Genomic DNA, 20,691 nt, shown 5'->3' on the forward strand with positions numbered 1-20,691 from the left:
GAAGAGTTTTGTAGTAATGTTGCGTAACAATTGTCACTCGGATCCAGAACTGTATTTATACTTAGCTCTGCAGTTAATTACTACCACATTAATAAGACCGTCTTAAGCTGCGCCAAGTCATATTCGTCATCAAGAATAACAACAAAGATAGTCTTGCTTAGACTACTGCGCCTCTAATATCCAGTCTCAGGCATTGTTTGACTTGATATCTGGGCGATCTCTTAGTCTACAAGACAATTGAGTGGTTGGAATTCCGAATAGGAATACGTTAGCCTACCATTCGTACCAGCATCTGCCAATCCTATTTGTCTCCGAGCAAATCAGGATTTAAGGATGACTGCCCGGCCCCTCGAGGATGGTAATATACGTTAGCAATTAACGTCACTTCGTGAGACTCGGGCCTATAAAAACTGAGGTGTGTAAGCCCTACAGCCCCTGCATAGCTTAATTCGTTTTAACCCTTGTCACGCTAAAAGGTTAATCTCGGACTAAAAAAAGAATGTGCCGTGACCGAAGGAATGCACTGTTCGGCATCGGCATTCGGTCCTGGGATGTCCGTGACCGAAACAAAAATGCCGGTCGGCGTCGGTTGCAGTATTTCCGTGACCAGTTTAACGACGATATCACTAACTGACTAACTTTTTGGATTCGGTCTTCGAACATGCATTTCTTTTTGTAATTAATTTTTTTACATCTCGATTGCTATTTTCATTTTAATGTTATTGTAGTAAGTTTTACCTAAATGATTCGAAGTAATTACCCTGTATTAAAGTTAAGTGTTTATTGTCGTATTTGTCACTATTAGGCAGGATAGCCTTGAAGTCCTAAGGACCACAGGCTATTCTAAGTATTCAGCTTCCTCCGGCAGGGAAACTTTGCTTCTGTCTATACATTAGTCGCGAAGTGTGAGCGTTTTAATATTAAATTTGGTCAAGTACTGTGTATTTATAAGTGGTAGCGCAAAGTTGGCTTTACCGTTGCGAGTTAATTGACTTGGTCACCGATGATTTGGAAAGCTATCAGTCATGTATAGAAGAGTATACGATACATTCGCAGACTCGAATATATATGTAAAGTATGGCCCTGACTGGTGTCATATCAATGACCAGTATACAACCAGCTTATGTCTCAGGAAAGTTATTCGTTCCGTTATGGCTCGCTGAACTTCAATTGTGTCCGCTTCATTGGCGTTCAGTAAAAATAACGTCAAACTGGGTTAACAAGTGTATCATCGTAGGCGCCACGTGTAAAGACTATTGTTAACTTTTAGACATTATACACTGGCAGCTCCAGTTTATCCAGAGTGTCGTCGCCGTACTAGATGACTATAGGTTTGAACAATTTGTCTGGTGGCTGCGCATCTAGACTTGGCCAGAACTACCTGTCTCATTAGTGCCTCCCAGACTAGATCTAGACCATGCGCCCCGACCAGTATCACTACAGCAGGGATTCTGAGATTATAGCGAGGAATAAGCTCACTGCATGTGGATCTTTGCTCAATGGATGCTGCGAATGATCAGCCGGATTTGCCATTACTTCACCATCTACAGAGTACAGAGTACAATAGAACCTTGCGCATATCTATGCAAGCCACATGACCATTCACAACACCAATTATACTTATTTCAATCCATAGACAAAGGCCAAAACAAAATAGCTCGTTAAGAAATTCTAATTTCAGAACATGAGAGACTGTTTACCACTAGGCCTATTCTGTTCTAGACAAGTACCTCAACTCACCACATTACCCCAAAATGGGACATACACATACCTACTGAAGCCCTTTGTTTCAGGCTGCATGGACATGGCTTTTCCCAGTACAGTGAAGACGTCTCAAATACGCTTTAAATAATACGTTTCTTACCCGGGGTCTAGACTGGACTGGCTGAGACATGATCGTAGACTGCTTAAGTTTTACTAATTAGTCTGTTCTTGTGATCTGCTGCAAGAGCAGGCATGGACTCATGGCATAGACGAATTCGTTGTTTAATTTAATCTATCACATATGTGAGTTCTCACCTGCATGGAGTTTCTAATCGGATTGTGATTGGGGTAAGGGAATGTCAGCCAGCCACATTCACGACATGTCTGCATGATGCAAACTGGATTGTGATTTGGGGTAAGGGAATGTCAGCCAGCCACATTCACGACATGTCTGCATGATGCAAACTGGATTGTGATTTGGGGTAAGGGAATGTCAGCCAGCCACATTTGCGACATGAGTTCACATTACGAATAACCTTTGTGTGATATTGATAACGTACATGTCATTTTGGCTCCGGGAAGAGGGGTAAAGCATGCGTTGTTCTGTTTTTGTCTTGCAACTATGTTGACAAACATATAAGCTAACAGTCCTGCCGCATTTCAAATCTAAAAAGTTATTGATATCTACCAACATCACATTAGTTTCAGAACACCACCATGGCACCAGCTTTTGAATTCAAGGAACCAGAATCTCTCATTTGTGAAGTCCACTCTGAGAGCACACTACCCTTTATCAGTTATCTGGTTCAGTGCAAGCAGAATGAACTGAGCGGTTCCAAAGAAATCTTCCAGAATGTCAAGTCCAGTATCGGTGACGCTGACCGCCCTATCCCTGATGAGTCTTAACAGTTGGAAAATGTTCTGATCGGCCTCATGAAGAACGGCCCAAGCGGTGACGGACGGAAGATACCCGGAAGCCCGACTGTAAGTTGTTGCTACTGTTGTATTACCTCACCTGTATTGACCACACGCAGGTAACCATTGTGGGAGCCGGTGTGTCTGGCCTCTGTGCTGGATACGAGCTGAAAAAGGCTGGGTTCGATGTCACCATCCTTGAAGCCTCTTCCAGAGTTGGCGGTCGTGTCAAAACCTTTCGAGAGCCCACTTTTGCTCATGGATTACACGGTGAAGGCGGTGCTATGCGCATTCCACAAAACCATTTCTTGCTGCACCACTATATCAGGGATTTCGGTCTTGAGTCACAACTCTTTGAATTCGAGATGGAAAACAAGTTCATCTATGTTTCTGGATACGAGAAAACACTTACTTATCCAGAGTTCAACGATCTTTTGAAAAATAAGGATCCGAAGCTGCTGTCTCTTTTCCCAGGCCTCCGCAAATCTGAAATGGGCAAGACCTGCGATGAGCTCTTCACCGATGCTGTAGAGCCGGTTGTGGATGCATTTTGGAAGGCTTATGGGCCTGTCAAGTGTCCCCTGACTGCGAAAACTATCGATGTTGAGGCTATCAAGCGGGCATACGCGAGTATCACCAAGGACTACGACAAGTACTCACTTCGATCTTACTTGACTGATATCGCTGAGTGGACAGAGGATGCTTTGAATCTTTATGACCTTGGTAATGCCCATGTTGTCTTTGAGAACGGTTTTATTGAGTCTTTTAAAGACGCTTTTCTCTCAAGCAACAAAGGTGGCGAACAGGCTGGGATGCAGCAGCTCCAGGATGGAATGGATGCTGTTCCTAATGCATTTGTCTCTATCGACAGAGGAGAAGGTTTGTGTCCTAGTACCTCGTATCGTCTGATACTGGCAATCGTTAGCACATCTTAGATTCGTTGGTTGACAAGATCATTTACGGTGCTCGAGTCACTGAGATCGGGGTTGATGAAAAACAATCACCAGGCATCCCCACTCAAGCTCCAGTCAAAATAACTTATGAAGCCACCGCCAACGGCTTGAAGAAGTCCACCACGTCCGACTACCTTATTCTTGCCATTCCGTACACTGCGCAACGAACCATTGCCAAAACCCGACCATTCGTTCCCCGGCAAGAGATGGCAGTTCGCGACGTCCGTTATGTCGAGGTGACTAAGGTTCTACTCCAGTACAAGAAACGATGGTGGGAGAAGATCTTCGAAAGTGCTGGTAAAGGTAAAGATGGAGGGCTTGTCAGCGACCTTCCCATTCGATACACGATGTTCCCAAAGACCGATGGGAATGATCAATTTAAGCATTCTACTCGTGGCGTTGTGATGGCTGCATACACATTTGAGCAGGATGCGACCATTCTCGGGGCTCTGTCACCTGATCGCCGAATCCAGATAGCAGCTGAGAATTTGAACAGGATCTTTCCCGAAGCTAAGTCATTGGAGCTCCTTGAGGCTGGTGCATCGCAAGTCTTCCCAGCTGACGAACTTTCTGGTGGAAGTGCCTTCTGTTACTTTGGCCCCATGCAGAAGACAAAGTTCCTAGAGACTATGCAAAACTCGGACTGGGAGGATAGAGTTTTCTTTGCAGGAGAGCAAGCAAGCTTTACACACGGATGGATTCAGGGTGCTTTTGAAGCTGGGCTCCGCTGTGTGCAACAAATTTGGGCTGTTGCGTCTCAAGGCAAAGCTCAGGACAGTCTTTAAGCTATTTGAACAAGTCACTAGTGGTTGCAAGTGGTAGTCGTGAAACATGTTATCACTCTCATTGGTCTAGATAGTAAAATGTTTATTTATTATACTATGGGCAATACCAGCGACGTGCCGATATCTCTTTTGAACTTGTATAGAGGGTGGTTGACACAGTGTTCTGTGATGTCTAGGGCTTTCAAAAAGTACCTAACAGAGGTAGTGCGAAGACAAGAATCTGTGATTACTGACTATTTGCACCGTATTTAGCATGTAAATGAAGATTTTAATAAGCCTTGTTTCTCTATCTGAGGTAAGGCAAGCCTGCTTTTAATGAGGGGATCGCTGTAAACGGAGCTATCCCTGCTCGGATTAGCCTCGAGCTGAGCTTATCTTATCAGCTATCTTATCAGCTATCTTATTACCGGTTATCACTTGTAGGGGCATTTCCAAAAGGATTTCAAGCATAAGAGTACTAGAAAAGTTAGACGCCAGGAGTATAAGGGATGAAATTATTAGGTCACTTTGTATAACTTAGACTGCTCTTCTTAGGTTATTTATTTTTATAGTCTAAAGCTTAAAGTTCAATTCTTTTGCTATCAACTAGCCAAGTTAACAAAGTGAACGGGCACATCGCTTGTTGATCTGTACCTTATACTCCTGCGTTCGATATTCAGTCATTACCTTCAAATGTCGAGAATGAATTTAAGATCCTAGAATGCCAGTTAGCAACAGAACAGGTAAATTAACAAAATGCAATCGTGTTACCTCCAAACTGCCAGATACTCTATCTCTTGAGTTCCCATCAATTGTAAATTTCACAAGGTCCCTCTTCTTTTTCTGCAAGGCCAAGATTCTCTGTAACATATTAGCCTTTGTCATGACGTTAATTCTGAAAATTTCGGGTCAGTTTACCTCTTCCACTGTGTTTTTCATGATGTATCTGAAAACCTTGACACTCTTTGTCTGACCCATCCGAAGAGCTCTCGCGATGGCTTGTTCCTCAACTGAAGGGTTCCACTGTGGCTCAACGATATGAACTTGTGATGCGACGGTAAGGGTGAGTCTGCATACTAGTCAATGCAAGTTCAATCGTTTAGAAGTACTCTACCAACCCAACTGCTCCGGTTTGCATGGTGATTAGAAGAACAGAGATTGTAGGGTCATTTTTGAACTCGTCCAGAACCTTTAGTCTCTCTGTGTTTCCCAAACTGCCATCAATGCGTCGGAGAACGATTCCTCTATCTTTTAACAACCTTTGCATGAGGTTGAGGGTTGTCGTCCAGTACGAAAAGACGAGGCTTGATCAGTCAGTATTCTCGATCCAGTAGTCGAATCAGTAAAGGTCATACCTTTTAGACTGTTGACAAATATTGTCTGCTACGGATTGAAGTTTCGTTGACAATCCGGAATGACCCATTGAAGGATCTGCGTCTTCCATTTGATGATATGGACTTCTATTCCCAAAGGGAGATAGTTGAGCCGATTGGCTGCGGCTGTTTGCCACACTCGGCGTCGATTCTAACAAGGATCGATGACACTCCGGGCATACGGCGTCTCCATTCAATTTTGCCATGTTGTCCTTCTCAGCTGCATTGCAATAGTCACAAGACGCGTGCATATTCTCGTCATCCAACGTCCTTGGAGGCTCAAGCATTGTACCGTGATTACAGAGTCTTCTCAACTCAGATATCATTGTGAATCGTAACGTAGCTTTTTTCTTGTCCATCTTTTTCAGATTGCTGACAAGGTCATCCAGCTCGGACCGGTACTTTCGGAAAACATTGTCGTACAACTTTTGTTCTTCGAGATGAAGTGACAATGTTACATGCTTATAGTGCGCCGTGGGTAGATTTAGATACTTTTCTGATCGTCTCAAACAGACACTTTGGAGCAGAATCTGGAGAGGGTTGCTTGGTCCAAGACTATTTCCGGTCTGAAGAGGCTCCAGGATGTATTGTCTGAAGATTTCCATATTCGAAAATGGCTCGAACTTGAGAAATCGTAGGAGTGACACGAAGTCGTTCATGCAGTTCTGAATTGGCGTCCCAGAAATGCACCATCTTCTTTCTGTGACGAGCCCATCGACAGCCTTAAACTGCTTAGAGCTTGAGTTTCGAATCCAGTGCGCTAATCATATTCAGTAAGTTCTAGAGCGTTTGAGAAGACTTTAGTGAGAAATACTTACCTTCGTCAAGGACAACTCTAAACCATTCCACCCCTTGAAGGACCTTACGACGTTTGTAATCAGAAACAAGGGTTGCAAAAGTTGTTAGGACAATGTCTTGATTCATCAAGGCTGTCGATTGTGTCGGACGAGAGTTTCCATGGAATGTAGAAACCCGCAGCGAACCATCTCTGAAATGTCTGTTCCCGTTAGTTGTGCTGACTAGCGTGCATGCTAGATCATCAGTCCTTTACCTTGAGACTTCATATCTCCAGACCTCCATAACCTCTTTGGGCACACAATTAGTCCAGGCTACTTCTCTTATTTTGAGGTAGTATACCTACGAATTGAAGTCACCACTACCAACGTTGCACTTGTGCGTGGGTAGGTCGGCTGGTCCAATTCAACAAGGTTGTTCATATTTTGGAAATCCTGGGCTGTGGACCGCGCTAGTGAGATTGAGGCCAAGATTGTGAGTGTTTTACCAAGACCCATTACATCAGCCAATATCCCACCTAGTGCCAAAGACGGAGTGACTTTGCTTGACCTATAATACATGGTTAAGATACTGATTTTGCCATGGGATCTGCTGTGAGCTTACGGGACACGAGTATGGAACAGAAGCTCCCTGCTGACCTGATGGCAGTACTCGGGGTTTTCGCGACGTTGGATGAACGATAAGGCAACTTTCTGGTGCCTAAGTCTCTGTCAGTTCTAACGATATGCACGATCGATCGCTCTAAGCTCACTCTTTCAGGGGAGTGATGAGATTATCGTTTAGAATGATATCTAGGTCATCGATAGCTGAGCCGAGTGCTCCATGGTCGAGAGAGGTTAAGGCAGCTTCCACCGCGTCTGAGAATGACCTCTCCTGGAATTTGGAATCATCGATACCGACCAAATGGGTCATGTACCTTGGCCCATCTTCAAACGCAAAGAATTGCGGGTTCAAGTACTCTACACCATCCTCAAGATGATACGGGTGCTGTAGGAATGCTTTGACCTTAGACAGTTGTTGTCCAATAATACGAGAGTCGGATTCCCGCCCATAAACGTTCACGGATATATCGAATGGTTGTTTTCCTTTCTTTGTGGAGAGCTTACTCACAACTTTGGCGTCGACTACAGCCTTGGTACAAGAACCATCCTGTTCTTTAAGAATTTCCAATTTCTTTGCCGTGATAAGGTCAATCATTACAAAAATGTTTGCGTCGGGTATTGCGAAACCGTAGATGCTATCGCGTAAGTAAATTTCAAAGAGAAAGAAGTCTGATAATCTAGTACCCAGATAGTGACTTGTGTCAGATATCCAGCCTGATCCAGAGTCTAGAGAGCCGCTCGACTTTGCTTTAACGTCACAAAGCTATTAGCGAGGCATGAGAAATTTATTTCCATGTAAGAAATTAGGGAAATGGAACTTACTGTACCGAAGCATATTGTTTCGGACATACTGGATTGACTGCTTGGAGGTGTGGTATCCATGGGGTCAATAGAATACCCGTAATTTGAAGATTCTATAGTAGTAGAATCATCTGCCGTTGAGTTCGTGCTGTTCAGAATGAACTCCAGGAGTGGTCGTTTTGCAATCGAGTTTTCTGCGTCACCGCAGGGAAGAAGTTGACGCTTTGACGTCATTTTGAGATCTCAATAAGACTTCTTTTATGACAGGCAATTCCGATAAAACAATTTATGACTGGGAGAAGGAAACGTCCTACCCCGCAATCTGGACTTGGGTGTAAATAAAAGATCAACGGGGCGGTGAAGTTTGACATTGGCAGCCTTGTCTGCCTAAACTACACACTCAGCCAATGAAACCCACACAATAACGCCGACAATAGGCAGCAAATGAGGCTTTCCATTCTTAGTTACTTGGTGGCGGCTGAGTTGGCTCAGCCATGCCGCCCATGCCCAGCAAGGCAACCTGGATGCGCCATGTCTCAGCCATGGAAATCTCTTTCTTAAGACCCCTCATTTCTCGCCCTTGCAAACTTGACTGAACCATGTTTTGAATCAAACGATATCCAGAGATAGAATCTTGGTATCATTTCGATATGATGGCTTCATCACTGCCTCACCAATCACCATCTTCTGGTAGCACTCAGCCACGCACAGGGCCCGACCTGCTGTTTGATAAGGCTATAGCCAAGTTCAAGAAAGGCCTTACCAAGAATCAAGCACAAAGCTTCGAAAATTGTACGCTAGATGACGTAAAAAACGAGATCAAAAACATTCAAAGCCGTCATGGCTCTCAGCGGCGTTTGAGAAATATGGAACTCCTCTCCAAGTTCGTCGAAGGGATGGACCAGTTGGGAAAAGTCGTGGAGGTGTTCCTCAATCTTCATAACACGTTGGCGATTGTCTGGGTTCGTCTTTATCCAAATTTATCGAAAACTGGAGACATGAATGCTGACTACGGAATAGGGTCCTCTTAAATTGCTCCTTCTTGTATGTATTTCGGAGAACCTGTAGATAGAACTGACTTTCTTTAGACGGCAAAGACTTCCATCGATACCTTAGAGAGTCTACTTGATGTTTATGCGCAGATCGGAGAGGTTCTACCAGATCTCACCCGCTACGAGCAGATTTACAAGGAATATCCTGCTGTTCATACACATCTTGAAGCTTATTACTGTGACATTCTTCAGTTTCACAGCAATGCCCTCGACGTATTTGCTCGGCCATGTAAGTACTAATCTTTGTGTCTACTGGTCATCCAGGCCTGACAGGTTTAGGCTGGAAAGTCTTTTTTCACTCCGCCTGGAAAACGTTCAAGACCCAATTTGACCCCATATTGAAAAGTCTTCAAAGACACCGGGACATGTTGTCAGAGGAGAAGCTTACGGCTGTCATGGAAGAGACACAAAGAAAGGGTCAATCTATCCAAGACGGGCTTGATCAATTGAACAGAAGACTGGAAGAGGAATACAACAAGAACATTGAGAGGGATCTATTGGCCCACCAGATCGAAATCGATCGACATAGAAGTGTCGTTGAAAGCAAAATCAACGCGCCGGACTACCATGAAGACTACGAAATTGCATCACAGAAACGATTTCAGAGCACATCAGGTCGCTGGATTCTCAGCGATCCACATATCTCAAATTGGCTTGACCATAATTCCGATACTGATAGAAAGATTTATTTGAGTGGCATTCCTGGAGCCGGTACGATCACTTCATACTTGCACTGAACTATTTCAAGCAACTGACTTTACATTAGGTAAGACTGTCCTCACATCCAGTGTAATCAGCCACCTCAAGGAACAAAAGCCGTCCGGCAAAGACTCAGGTGACAGATTCTCGATATCGTACTTTTACTTCAAACACAGTCAGTCAACGAAAGACTCACTGCTGTCATTGCTTCTCGCACTACTAGCCCAGCTAGTTTCCCAAGATGAGAGTTTGCTCCATCACATCTATCAGTCTTGTTGTTCCGCCGAGCCCCAGCAATTTCGGTCTTTGGCTGAGGTCTCCCGCCATGTTTCAACAGCACTTCAGTCGCCATACCCAATTTTCGTCATTATCGACGGACTAGATGAGTGTCGTGAAGCGCTCAGAGTCCTGGAGTGGTTTGAAAGTATCATGTCGAACCAGGACGACACTTCAGGAGATACCGACTACAATATCCGCCTTCTCATTTCTGGACAGCGAGATGGAATTCTTGAAGATCAGATGTCCCATTACACGATGATGCACTTGGAGACATCTTCCGGGCACGATCAGGACATCAAAATATTCGCAACGACTATGGCCAACAAGATTCGTGGCAAGTTTTCTCTGGACACTGAAGCTGAGCAGGAAATCATTTCACGTGTTACATCGAAATCGGGTGGTATGCCATTATCCCTGTTGTTGTACAACCCCAGGTACGCTGACTTCCAACTCAGGAATGTTTCTTTATGCGCAGCTTGTTCTCAACAATCTTTTTTCCCAAATGACAAAGTATGACTTGAAGCAAGAGATGAAGGCTAAGACATTTCCTGACGGTCTTAATCAAGCGTAAGACATCTTTGGAGGGTTATATCCAACTTGATTGGAGCTAATAGAATGGCAGATACGACCGTGTCATCATTCGAGTACTCAAAAATCCTAACAAAACCGAGAGAGCCGTCGCACATCATATTCTTGGAATGATCATGTGTGCTTGCCGACCCCTACATTGGAGAGAGATACAATGCAAGTTTTGTATCGATCCAAGTCAAGATGAGATCAACATTGAGCGTGAGCTTGTGATGAGCTGTAAGGAAATTTGCAGCTCTCTAGTTGATGTCAGCTATCTTCAGCCGTCATTGTCATCGTCTGGGGAAGAGGTTATTGATCTTGTTCACAGCTCAGCCAAAACGTAAGTTCTCTATCGTTGCTATTGCTATGCAAGTCTGCACAGTCTGAAAAGCCTTTTCAATACTAAATTCACTATAGATATCTGGTGCAATCCAAAGAAATTGATATAGAAACTGAAAATGCTCAGATGGCTCTCTTCTGTACGGAGTACATGATGTCTCGACCACTCACGCCAGGGCTTTCGAAGCCGGAGATCCAAGAGTATGCAATCAAAGGTTATTATGGATTCCATGACTATGCCGTCGCCTTTTGGTGGGATCATGTCCAACAGGTTTTGGCTGCCTCCGAATTGGACACCGAACTATCCGAGAAAGTATTGCAAACTGCTCATCGGTGTGTGATAAGCACTGGGGATCTTGAACAAGATGGAGCTTACGATGGCTCGTCAGAAGTACTTCAATCTACAGAGAGCAAACTTCAAAGTGTCCCACAGAACCTACGGGACTGGCAATCTATTGAAATATACGAAATGCGTTTAGTTGCAGTCAGGATCGCAATCGAGGGACTTATCAACCAACCCAATGAACACGATAGAGCGACTTTACCTCTTTATGGACCGTGGCGGTACAGGTGTCGTAAGCCATGGTGTCAGTTTTTTGACCGCGGTTTCGAAGAAGCACAACAGCAGAAACTTCACATGAACCAACATGAGTTACCTTTCACTTGCGAATATCAGGGATGCCCTGCTATCGAGGCTGGGTTCGAGAAAGAGACTGATCTCAAGAATCACACTCGAAGATGGCATCCTCAAGAAGAACCCCCACTGTTCCCTGTCCGGAAACGGCACACCAAGAGTCATCCCGACATCCTGAAAGCCGCGAAAACTGGAGATCTAGATACGATAAAGGATCTTATAGAGAACAGAAATATCAGCCCCGACCACCACAAAAAGAATGGCAAATCCATTTTACAGGTCGCAGTAGGGAATGGGCATCTACACATTGTCCGATACTTGATAGAGATGGGTGCAAACATCAATATTCACACCTGGAGCACCGCCAGCAACGACAACATATTCGATACAGCTATAAACCGCCGTGACTTTGAAATCGTTATGTTTCTGTGCGATCTCGGCAACAGCTCACCGCATTCCGATGTCTCCGCTTTGAGCATCCTTTCATTCCCACAGGAAATCATGCTTCGAGTACTACGCCTAGCGACTCCTGAATATTTAAAACTCGTTCTTTTTCACGCTATTAAGGAACGAAGGACAAACATTTTAACATATTTTTTGGAACATATCGATGCGCCCTGCTTCGACTATGCTCTTCATTTAGCCCTCAGAACATGTAATATTCCCTACTTAGATGCTCTCCTATCGTCAGGCAAAACTGACCCAAACGCCGCCGATATTTTCGGACAGCTGCCACTCCATTATGCTTGTGCATCCGGACAACTGCGGATCGTTCAGAGTCTCTATGCCGTCACTACTGAGACCTACGGTAAAGATATATTAGGATACACACCTTTAGACTTAGCTTCCACAAGGGGTCATGATACGGTAGTGGAATTTCTCATTGAAAACGGAGCAGACGTCAACGCTGAGAATGATGACTCGAAAACACCATTGCAATTAGCCACGGAAAAGGGTCACGAGGAGGTTCGAAGGCGGCTACTTGACTGTGGTGCAAAGTTAGACTCAGTTGACAACTTAGCCGGCTCATCGCATGATCATAACAAGCTGCCGGGAATAGACAAGTGGTATGACTCTTTCTTTGATTCGGGCGGCATGGAACTCGCCAATCCTCTTAACTCAGGCGAGATTCTGAATGACTTTGACTTTGATTCGTTATAATGACGGGAAAACAAGCGCTTTTGATTTCACGCAAGCTTTTCCTATGGGATGGAGCTTGTTTATCAAGGGATGGGGTGTTATAATACTCTAAGAACCATAGAAATGCAAGTATATGTTGTAATGATCTCAACTATTGAACTGGAGCTCGGGGCTAATTCAGTATAATATTTTGAAGTTTGCAATGAAGCCATATACGTAGCTTTACTGGCGTATTCTTGATCGTCTATCGCTCTTACCGCTAAACAATGCGATTATCGCGTCTCTCAATCTCGTCAATGCCAGCCTTCTCGGAGAATCTAACATCTTCTTCATGCACGATCTTGACGTCACCAAATATCTCGTCGATCTCTTCCAGAGATTTACCTGGGAAAGTTCAGTATATGTACGTCAAGCTTGCGTAGACTATCTCACCTCGAGTCTCTGGATAAACGAAAAAGAAGATGAGCGCACAAAGTGCATTGGTCAAGACGAACAGGATCTAACAATTAGTTTACATGTGTATCAATCTCATCTCTGGGCATAACTTACGTAGTACTTCCAGCCAACTTCAGCCAAAGCAATCGGCGAGCATTGCGTGATGATCAAACTGATCGAGTAATGAACAACCTGGACAATAGCATTGGCCTTGGCTCGGAGTTCAGTAGTAAAGACCTCGGGCCTGCTATTGTCAGCACAATTCAGTCAGCATATAAAGGTACACTCACGGAATGATCCAAGTCATGGGTCCAAGAAGAGCAGAGTAATTCGCTGAAACAGCAAAAATGCACGCAATAAGGCCTCGTTGCGCAGCAGCGTTAGTAGGCATGCCGGGAACAGCAGGGAACTTGGCTGCCAAGATGGTGATAATCAAGTAACAAACTGACAAGAGAGAAGAGCTGGTGATCAGAATCTTCTTGCGGCCGATCTTGTCAACGAAGAACAGTGAGATGAGACAAGCTACTGGTGCAACAGACCCATAGAGTCCACTGACGAGTAACTGGCGATCTTCATTAAACTGCAGCGTGGCGTAAATGGCAGTCTGATAATACTGTACGAACGAGATACCAGACAACATGGCAGCTGCCCAAACAAAAGAACCAACAAAGAGTCTCTTTCTGAAGGGGGGTGTCTTGATGAGATCGCCCCATGAGAGACGACCCTGGGCTTGTTGCTCTTCAGAGATGTTTACCTGGATAACGGTGAATTCTGTTCGACACCACTCTTCGTTCGTACCGTCAAAGTGATAGTTTCGGAATGCTTTCTCCGCTTCATCGTGGCGGCCCTTGAGACACAACCATCGAGGTGATTCGCTGAGGAACAAGACGCCGACTCCAAGAATGAGAGCTGGAATGCTTTGGATCGCGAAGCCGAGACGCCATTGGTTAGGGTTATGCCATTTACCTTCAGCGACGCCTATCCATAGGGCGACAAAGAAGCCCCAGGCGGTCACTAGAATATGTCAGTTTGGAGAGTAATGATTGATGTAGTTGTGGTTGACGTACTCATTTGATTTACAGCTGTAACTTTGGCACGTTCATGGGTCTGAAAACGGTTAGTGACCTTGAGAGTGGATATAGCAAGGAATTGGCAGACCTTGGCAATCTCGGCTCCGAAGACCGGAGATACACCCGTGATGGTGCCGACAGCGAAACCAACTAACATACGACCAATGATCACTGCGATATTGTCAGCAATGGCATTCATCAAAACACGAAAAACTTACACATAGCAACATGAGCAGCCCCAGCCATGATAGCGCCGCCAATGACTCCCCAGATACATCCAAATGCGATAGCCTTCCGACGGCCGAGCCAGTCGCTCGTAATACCTACTGAAGCACTACCCAACCATGCTGAAAAATGTCAGTATCTCAACCAAGTTCTATGGAATGTTCATACCTCCTGCTTGGTACATGGAAACAATTGCACCCCGAAGCGGAGGAGGCGGATTGCCAAAATAATTGACAAATGTGCCCAAGGCTAAGCTCGGAGTAATGATGCCCGAGTCACTGAAAAGTCAGTACAGGGTAACCTCATGGCACAAACTGACTCACAATCCATAGAGAAATCCTCCAATTCCAAGGAAAATGGAAGTAAGAAAAGGCTTACTCAGCCATGCGTCACTCTTCATGATTTTGTTTTACGAGACAAGAATGAGATGACCCAAGTTGTTTAGAGAGTAACATGCACCCTCTTTATCTCTCTTTTTGGGAAATAGTTAACCGAAAACAACAATCGCCTAAAATAACCGAGCGTGGGGTCCCCGCGTCCACAAACGTGGGCCATGCCTATTTCCGTTTAGAATGCGGGGTTGGCAGGTCAAGCAGCGACTTCGGTTACAAGGCCAAGAGTCATTAGATCATCCTTTATTCACTTTAGTATGAGTCGTGACGCGGGGGTGGCATTCCCCTCGGCAGTTTGAGGTGGCAGTTGGCCGAGCCAGGGACATTACAAATGCATTGGTTGGACGTGTTTATTACCGGTGACATAACCTCGCAATTAATGTGGTCAGTGCTTTGATCTGTGTTCTCTGTCATCCGTCAAGATGGTCGTCAAACTCTTCGTCTACGCTGCCATCGTGGTAGGATTAACGTATCTAGCCCTCATATTCCCAAGAGTACGTTGTCTCATCCCGCCGATAGCATAACTGCTTACCAAAATTCACAGCTTCAACAAGAATACAAACTCTGGTCCCATCGATCCCAACTACCTCCCGGCCCAAAGACGATCAAAACTGGCATCCGTAAACCATGGCTTTGGTTCCAAGAACTCAGCCAGCAATACGGCGATGTCGTCTACCTTCAACTCGGCCCCACACCAACCATCATTCTCGGTTCCGCACAAGCAGCATGGGACCTCCTCGAGAAGCGCGGCGCGGTATTCTCATCGCGACCACGCTTCATCATGGGCGGTGAACTACTATCCGGTGGCATGAGAGGCCTCATGGCGCCTTACGCGTCGTATTGGAGACGCTGGAGGAAGCTTCTTCACAGCGGCTTCATGCAGCGGCAGAGTGAGACATATCGGCCCATCCAGAGTCTTGAGAGTAAGGTTTTAATGTATGAGATTTTGAAGAGCCCGCAAGATTTCAGGATGCATTTGGAAAGGTATGCTGCGAGTGTGATCGTTACAGTTACTTACGGGAGGAGAGTTGAGGATGTGAGAAGTGACATTGTGGTAAAGCGAAACGCTGAAGCCATGGAGCGTTTGACAATGGTCAAGTAAGTCCCCAAATCTTACCCCGAGGCCTCAACTGATAACTGATGTCTTTCAGCATTCCTGGAAAGTATGCCGTCGAACGTTATCCCGCCCTCAAATACGTGCCCAGCTTCCTCGCTCCATGGAAAAAGCAAGTGTTGCAGCAACGCGAAAAAGATATCCAACTCTACACAGAGCTTATGAATGAAGTTCGGGAAAAGGTGGCGAAGGGGACCGCACCGACATGTTTTGCCAAGCACCTTCTCGAAGAACAACATAATCTTGGTATGACTGATCTCGAAATCGCGTATACAGCAGGATCACCTTTCGGCGCTGGTGTTGAGACTGTAAGCAAAATACCATGCACAAGTTGGCTTGAGCACACTAACAATGTCAGTCTGCTGGATCACTTGCAAGCTTCCTTCTCGCCTGTGTCAAATTCGGACCTCAGTTCATTCCGAAAGCACAAGAGGAACTTGACCGCGTAGTTGGAAATGACAGGCTTCCCACATTTGACGACTTGCCCAGGCTTGAGTATGTCAGAGCGATTGCATCTGAGACACTTCGCTGGAGACCTGTCGCTGTGCTTGGCGGGACACCTCATGCGAGCACAGCGGACCATGTATACAAGGGCATGTTTATTCCCAAAGGAAGCACGATTATTGCTCCTCTATGGACTCGTAAGTACCTGATCTGAGCCAATTGCTCGACCTGACTGACATTTTTAGTTCATCTCAACGAAGCCGACTTTCCGCAACCGCACGAGTTTAGACCAGAGCGCTTCATGGAAGAAAGAGACTACCCTGGTACACTTGGTCATAGCGCTTTCGGCTGGGGACGTCGCGTTTGTCCTGGAATGCATCTCGGTGCTGCATCTGTGACACTCAACATTGCGCGGATTCTTTGGGGCTTCGAGGTCAACCCCGAGAAAGACGAGAAGGGCCAGGATGTTGAAGTCGACATGTGAGTTTGAACTCATTCATTTTTACTTAAATACTGACGATTCCTAGCTTTGCGTATTCGGATGGCTTCAACTCAAGTCCATTGCCTTTTCCATGTTCAATCACGCCTCGCTCCAAGAGTCACGCTGAGGTTATTGAGAGGGAACATGGGAATGCACTGGACGAGTTGGTCGAGTATACTGCTGTTATGAGTAAGGTGTCTTGAGCGCTCATCGTTGGACATGGTAGTGTGTTAATGTATGGACTTGCGGGTGTGTTCCTTTGATCTCGACAAATACGTCTCTTCCTTAAGTATGACGACCAAATGGCTCTTCGACGTAATTGAATACTATTCCCCGTCTATCTTGCCTTGTTACAGTCCAACCTGTTCAAATCTGCGAGTCCGAGTTCGTTATATCCTCTGTATACAAGTTCGAAGCTCATCTTCAGTGCGACTACCCTCCATCCCAACATCAGTGATACCGACGCGCCCTCAGATCTCGGCAGGACATTGCTCGACTAATGCCAAATGGTACCAAGAATATTAGCAACTGAGTCTCGGGATACAAAAACAAATAGCCTAAGAACAATGTACTAAGCATCATAAATGAATATACCAATTTCTTCTCTTATGCTCTTAGCGGCCAAAATCTGTGATACCCAATGTCCTTCTCTACCACTCCAGGCATGACCATCCTTCCAACATTTCCCATAACTTGATATCAACACTTAAAGCCAGTCAAATCTACCAGTATCATGCTGCTTACCAACCATAGTCCTAACTCTTCTCGCTTGACCAGGTTGGTTGAAGCGATACGTGATAGTACACTGCTTCTGCAGACCTGGGTTGGGATCATGTCCAAACCAGGGATCGTTGATGACGAAACTACCTCTAGACAAAATCATTTGTTCGACCTTGGGTACAAGACCAAACGAGTCGTTTGTCCACCCAAGCTCGTAGTAAACCTTGGAACCATAGGTGATGGTTATGACTGTTATCTGCTTGGCAGTAAGACCATCAAGGGCGCACTCCTTAAGAGCGTTGATCTCGTTCTGCTTCTGAGACTCTCTGCCTTGAGCCTGGTCACGCTCGGTAAGGGCTTGTGAATGCGCCGCCTTTTGACGCTGAATCTCTGCCTCTTTAGTCTGGATTGTTGATGTCTTTTCGTTGATCTGAGAGGCTTGAGACGTCTGAATCCTTTCGGCGTCGGCCTTGTACTGTGCATATTGTGCGTTCAATGCTGCAAACTCACGCGCCTGTTTTTCACGTGCAGCTTCGGCATCCGCTGCGACCTTTTCAGCGGCAAGCTTTTCCTTCTTGAAGGACTCTAGCTCGCGTTGCATGGCATCGTAGGATTGCGACACCACGACGCCCGGTCCAGATGAACCGTCTGGAGGAGGCATTAGTTGGCTTAGAAGACTGTTCGGGCGAGCAGCCTGAGGCATGATGCTGTTAACCTGACCATACTTCGAAGGGTCGATTGGTTCCTGTGTGAAAGGTCAGAATTACTTTCGAAAAGAAGTCGCCACTTATGTCTACTTACAGGCAGTAAGTCCTCCCACACCTCTGGTGGCATCAGAGTATCAAAGTTGAACTCAATTGCAATCTTGCTGAGGTTAGATGCAGTGTTCTCGGATGTTTGAGCTGGAGTAATGGAAGAGGTAGGCAAATCGCTCACACCGACCAGTACTTCATCGTCACTTTCGGACTTATGTCCTTTACTTGCATCAACCGAACCACTAGTGGCCGATTGTGTTGGGTCTTGAGTAGATGTTGCCTTGACTGCTAGGGTTTTTGGCTCCCAGTTAGCTGCATGACCCAAGGCCTTTTCAATGATCTGCTTGACGAGAGGAACCCTGTTTGTAGTAGACCAAGCGCCCTGTCGTTTGAGTACGGAAGGGTCTTTGCTCAAAACACCAATCTGTCATGAACGCTGTTAGTAAACCCTAGAATAGTATGAAACTCAACCGGATCGACTTACAGCTTCAACAATCTTTGTTTGCTCATCTCGCAGAGCCCCACGAACACTCAAGAGCGTCTTCAAATTCGTATCAATAGCATCAACAACACCAATTCGCTGTCGATAGTCCTTACGACTGCTAATGATGTTCTGGACCAGTTTGAGGAGCATTTTGTAATCCATGAAGCTATCGAACAGCTCTGCCGTGAAGCTAGCAATCAGATCATACTGTAGGGTCTTCACAGGTGATCCGGTACTCCACTTGACGAAAGATCTATTCGCCTTGTATGGTGTCAGGATGGCCCAAGTGCGTTGGGGACATTGCGCAACCGCGGCTGGAAAAGCAGCTGCTGCCGCGTACATGGAATCAATGTCCCAGGCCTCGCCCGCCTCTTTGATCTGGGCACCACCTATCCAGCTTATGGATATGGTTGTTTCGGTGTCTTTGAGAGCAGTTGCGAGAGTTGAGCGGACTGAGTTATCAGATGGACCCAGTACAAAGTCTTCAACTTCGTCCTTGCTACTCATGTTGAGACCTGATTTGATGCTGTATACACCTGTTTGTTAGCATTGACAAAAGTGAATGTTTAAGAGCAGGGGTACTCACGCCTCTACGGTGCTCTTCACGTCGTTGCCATCCAAAACCTTGATGGAGACGATACCCGTAAAGTCTCCACCCTCAATGAACCCTGTAGTAATAGTTAATATGACATTCCATATGCAAGCTGCTATTGGTAAGAGTACTGACCAGAAATATACGAGTCACCGTAGATCTCATTGAAACGAGAATACATAGCCGCATCGTTGCTGTCGAGCTTCTGGAACTCACATTCATCCTCAGTAGAGATAGTTTGGTTCACAACCTGTGATTAATTAGTGTCCGTGCCCCCATGCGAAAGCGGGCTGGTCATACTTTGACGGCGACAACTGCATTGAGATGCGACGACTTGAAAGTTGTCTCGTCGACTGTGCTGGAGTTACCACTAATCTCAATGGTACCCTTCTTGATTGCTGAACTGTACGAAACGTTCATGGATTCAACGACGTCGCTCAACTTTTCCACGAAACGGGCAGAGTAAGAAACGACCTTGACAACAATTAGTACGAACTTATCATACCTCGGGATATCTGACTTACTTGGGATGTTTCGCCCTTCAATTCGACGCTCTTGCGCTGCTTGACTTTGACAGCCTGGTCAATACACAATTCGTGGGTGTAGGAGTTGAATCCTTGACCCAGACGCATCGCGTCATTGTAAGGGGCGAGTCTCAAAGTCATGGTGGTAATCGATGTGCAAAGAGGCTCTGCCAGCAAGAAATGGAGAACGTATCAGGGAATGAAGATTGAGATTAGACAATTGATTGAAGACTTGAAGTGATTAAGGTATAGTATGAGCGTGCTTCTCTAGTCGGTATAAGTGGCATCTGCACATCCAGCGGTAGTACTCTCAAATGGCCCAACAAAAATGTTGCTACCGCATGATATCCGCCACATATCGCGGGTGCACCGTCTTTGTCTCACAAATGCAGTTCCGGGCTGAGCTGAAAAGATTCTAGACCGCCCTGACCAGGTTGTTATGGTCTAATGGCGGTTCTACCGTCAGCTGAAAGATAGACAGTAATTACAGGGTTAACACGGAACCGTCTATAGCGCTCATTCCAGGCCGATTACAAGGGCTGTTTTCGAGGGTCTACATGCGATATTTCAATAGCGCCAAAAGAAAATGGAAGGCCTCAGCGCATTCTTTCCGCTTTAAACTATACGCGTAGCCCCAGATAGTTCTAGATTTTGAATTAGGCTTTCGGGATCTCGTAAACGGTCCTGTCACCAGAGGACGAAGCCGCTAGTTCTGCCAAATTGAGAACGGCCCGCAATCATGCCGCACTTCTAGACCGCTGACATGCTACACTAGTGCCAAACTATCTCAAACGGCTGGCTCGGGTCTCACTGGAACAACATTCAACATGGATGA

General features: G+C 45.7%; 6 protein-coding genes across 6 annotated transcripts; 3 read left to right on the forward strand and 3 right to left on the reverse strand.

Annotated features, from left to right (window-relative positions):
* Positions 1-2,421: 2,421 nt before the first annotated feature.
* On the forward strand, positions 2,422-4,357 carry FSST1_006442 (flavin monoamine oxidase family protein; the record flags this gene model as incomplete). Its single annotated transcript, XM_083232811.1, has 4 exons — positions 2,422-2,559; positions 2,614-2,688; positions 2,739-3,498; positions 3,555-4,357. 4 exons carry the CDS (start codon positions 2,422-2,424, stop codon positions 4,355-4,357), a joined length of 1,776 nt encoding a protein of 591 aa, XP_083089872.1.
* A 668-nt stretch (positions 4,358-5,025) lies between these two features.
* Positions 5,026-8,141, reverse strand: FSST1_006443 (DEAD/DEAH box helicase; the record flags this gene model as incomplete). Its single annotated transcript, XM_083232812.1, has 11 exons — positions 5,026-5,052; positions 5,108-5,197; positions 5,255-5,405; positions 5,455-5,640; positions 5,692-6,469; positions 6,528-6,706; positions 6,761-6,794; positions 6,851-7,053; positions 7,108-7,203; positions 7,256-7,869; positions 7,929-8,141. 11 exons carry the CDS (start codon positions 8,139-8,141, stop codon positions 5,026-5,028), a joined length of 2,571 nt encoding a protein of 856 aa, XP_083089873.1.
* Positions 8,142-8,560: 419 nt separating this feature from the next.
* FSST1_006444 (ankyrin repeat domain-containing protein) lies at positions 8,561-12,641 on the forward strand (the record flags this gene model as incomplete). The annotated part of the gene is made up of 8 exons (XM_083232813.1): positions 8,561-8,869; positions 8,928-8,951; positions 8,996-9,188; positions 9,239-9,670; positions 9,726-10,337; positions 10,393-10,504; positions 10,560-10,847; positions 10,925-12,641. 8 exons carry the CDS (start codon positions 8,561-8,563, stop codon positions 12,639-12,641), a joined length of 3,687 nt encoding a protein of 1,228 aa, XP_083089874.1.
* A 238-nt stretch (positions 12,642-12,879) lies between these two features.
* Positions 12,880-14,750, reverse strand: FSST1_006445 (general substrate transporter; the record flags this gene model as incomplete). The annotated part of the gene is made up of 9 exons (XM_083232815.1): positions 12,880-13,004; positions 13,053-13,119; positions 13,170-13,299; positions 13,346-14,069; positions 14,123-14,162; positions 14,214-14,296; positions 14,344-14,472; positions 14,519-14,628; positions 14,674-14,750. 9 exons carry the CDS (start codon positions 14,748-14,750, stop codon positions 12,880-12,882), a joined length of 1,485 nt encoding a protein of 494 aa, XP_083089875.1.
* Positions 14,751-15,164: 414 nt separating this feature from the next.
* On the forward strand, positions 15,165-16,984 carry FSST1_006446 (cytochrome P450; the record flags this gene model as incomplete). The annotated part of the gene is made up of 6 exons (XM_083232816.1): positions 15,165-15,236; positions 15,287-15,840; positions 15,894-16,164; positions 16,215-16,497; positions 16,546-16,780; positions 16,828-16,984. 6 exons carry the CDS (start codon positions 15,165-15,167, stop codon positions 16,982-16,984), a joined length of 1,572 nt encoding a protein of 523 aa, XP_083089876.1.
* Positions 16,985-17,487: 503 nt separating this feature from the next.
* On the reverse strand, positions 17,488-19,997 carry FSST1_006447 (uncharacterized protein; the record flags this gene model as incomplete). Its single annotated transcript, XM_083232817.1, has 7 exons — positions 17,488-18,246; positions 18,303-18,680; positions 18,741-19,266; positions 19,327-19,408; positions 19,468-19,582; positions 19,633-19,806; positions 19,857-19,997. 7 exons carry the CDS (start codon positions 19,995-19,997, stop codon positions 17,488-17,490), a joined length of 2,175 nt encoding a protein of 724 aa, XP_083089877.1.
* Between the last annotated feature and the right edge of the window lie 694 nt (positions 19,998-20,691).

Source organism: Fusarium sambucinum, chromosome I (genome assembly GCF_050947815.1).
Source record: "Fusarium sambucinum isolate potato_lamoka chromosome I, whole genome shotgun sequence".
NCBI classification, from domain to species: Eukaryota; Fungi; Ascomycota; class Sordariomycetes; order Hypocreales; family Nectriaceae; genus Fusarium; species Fusarium sambucinum.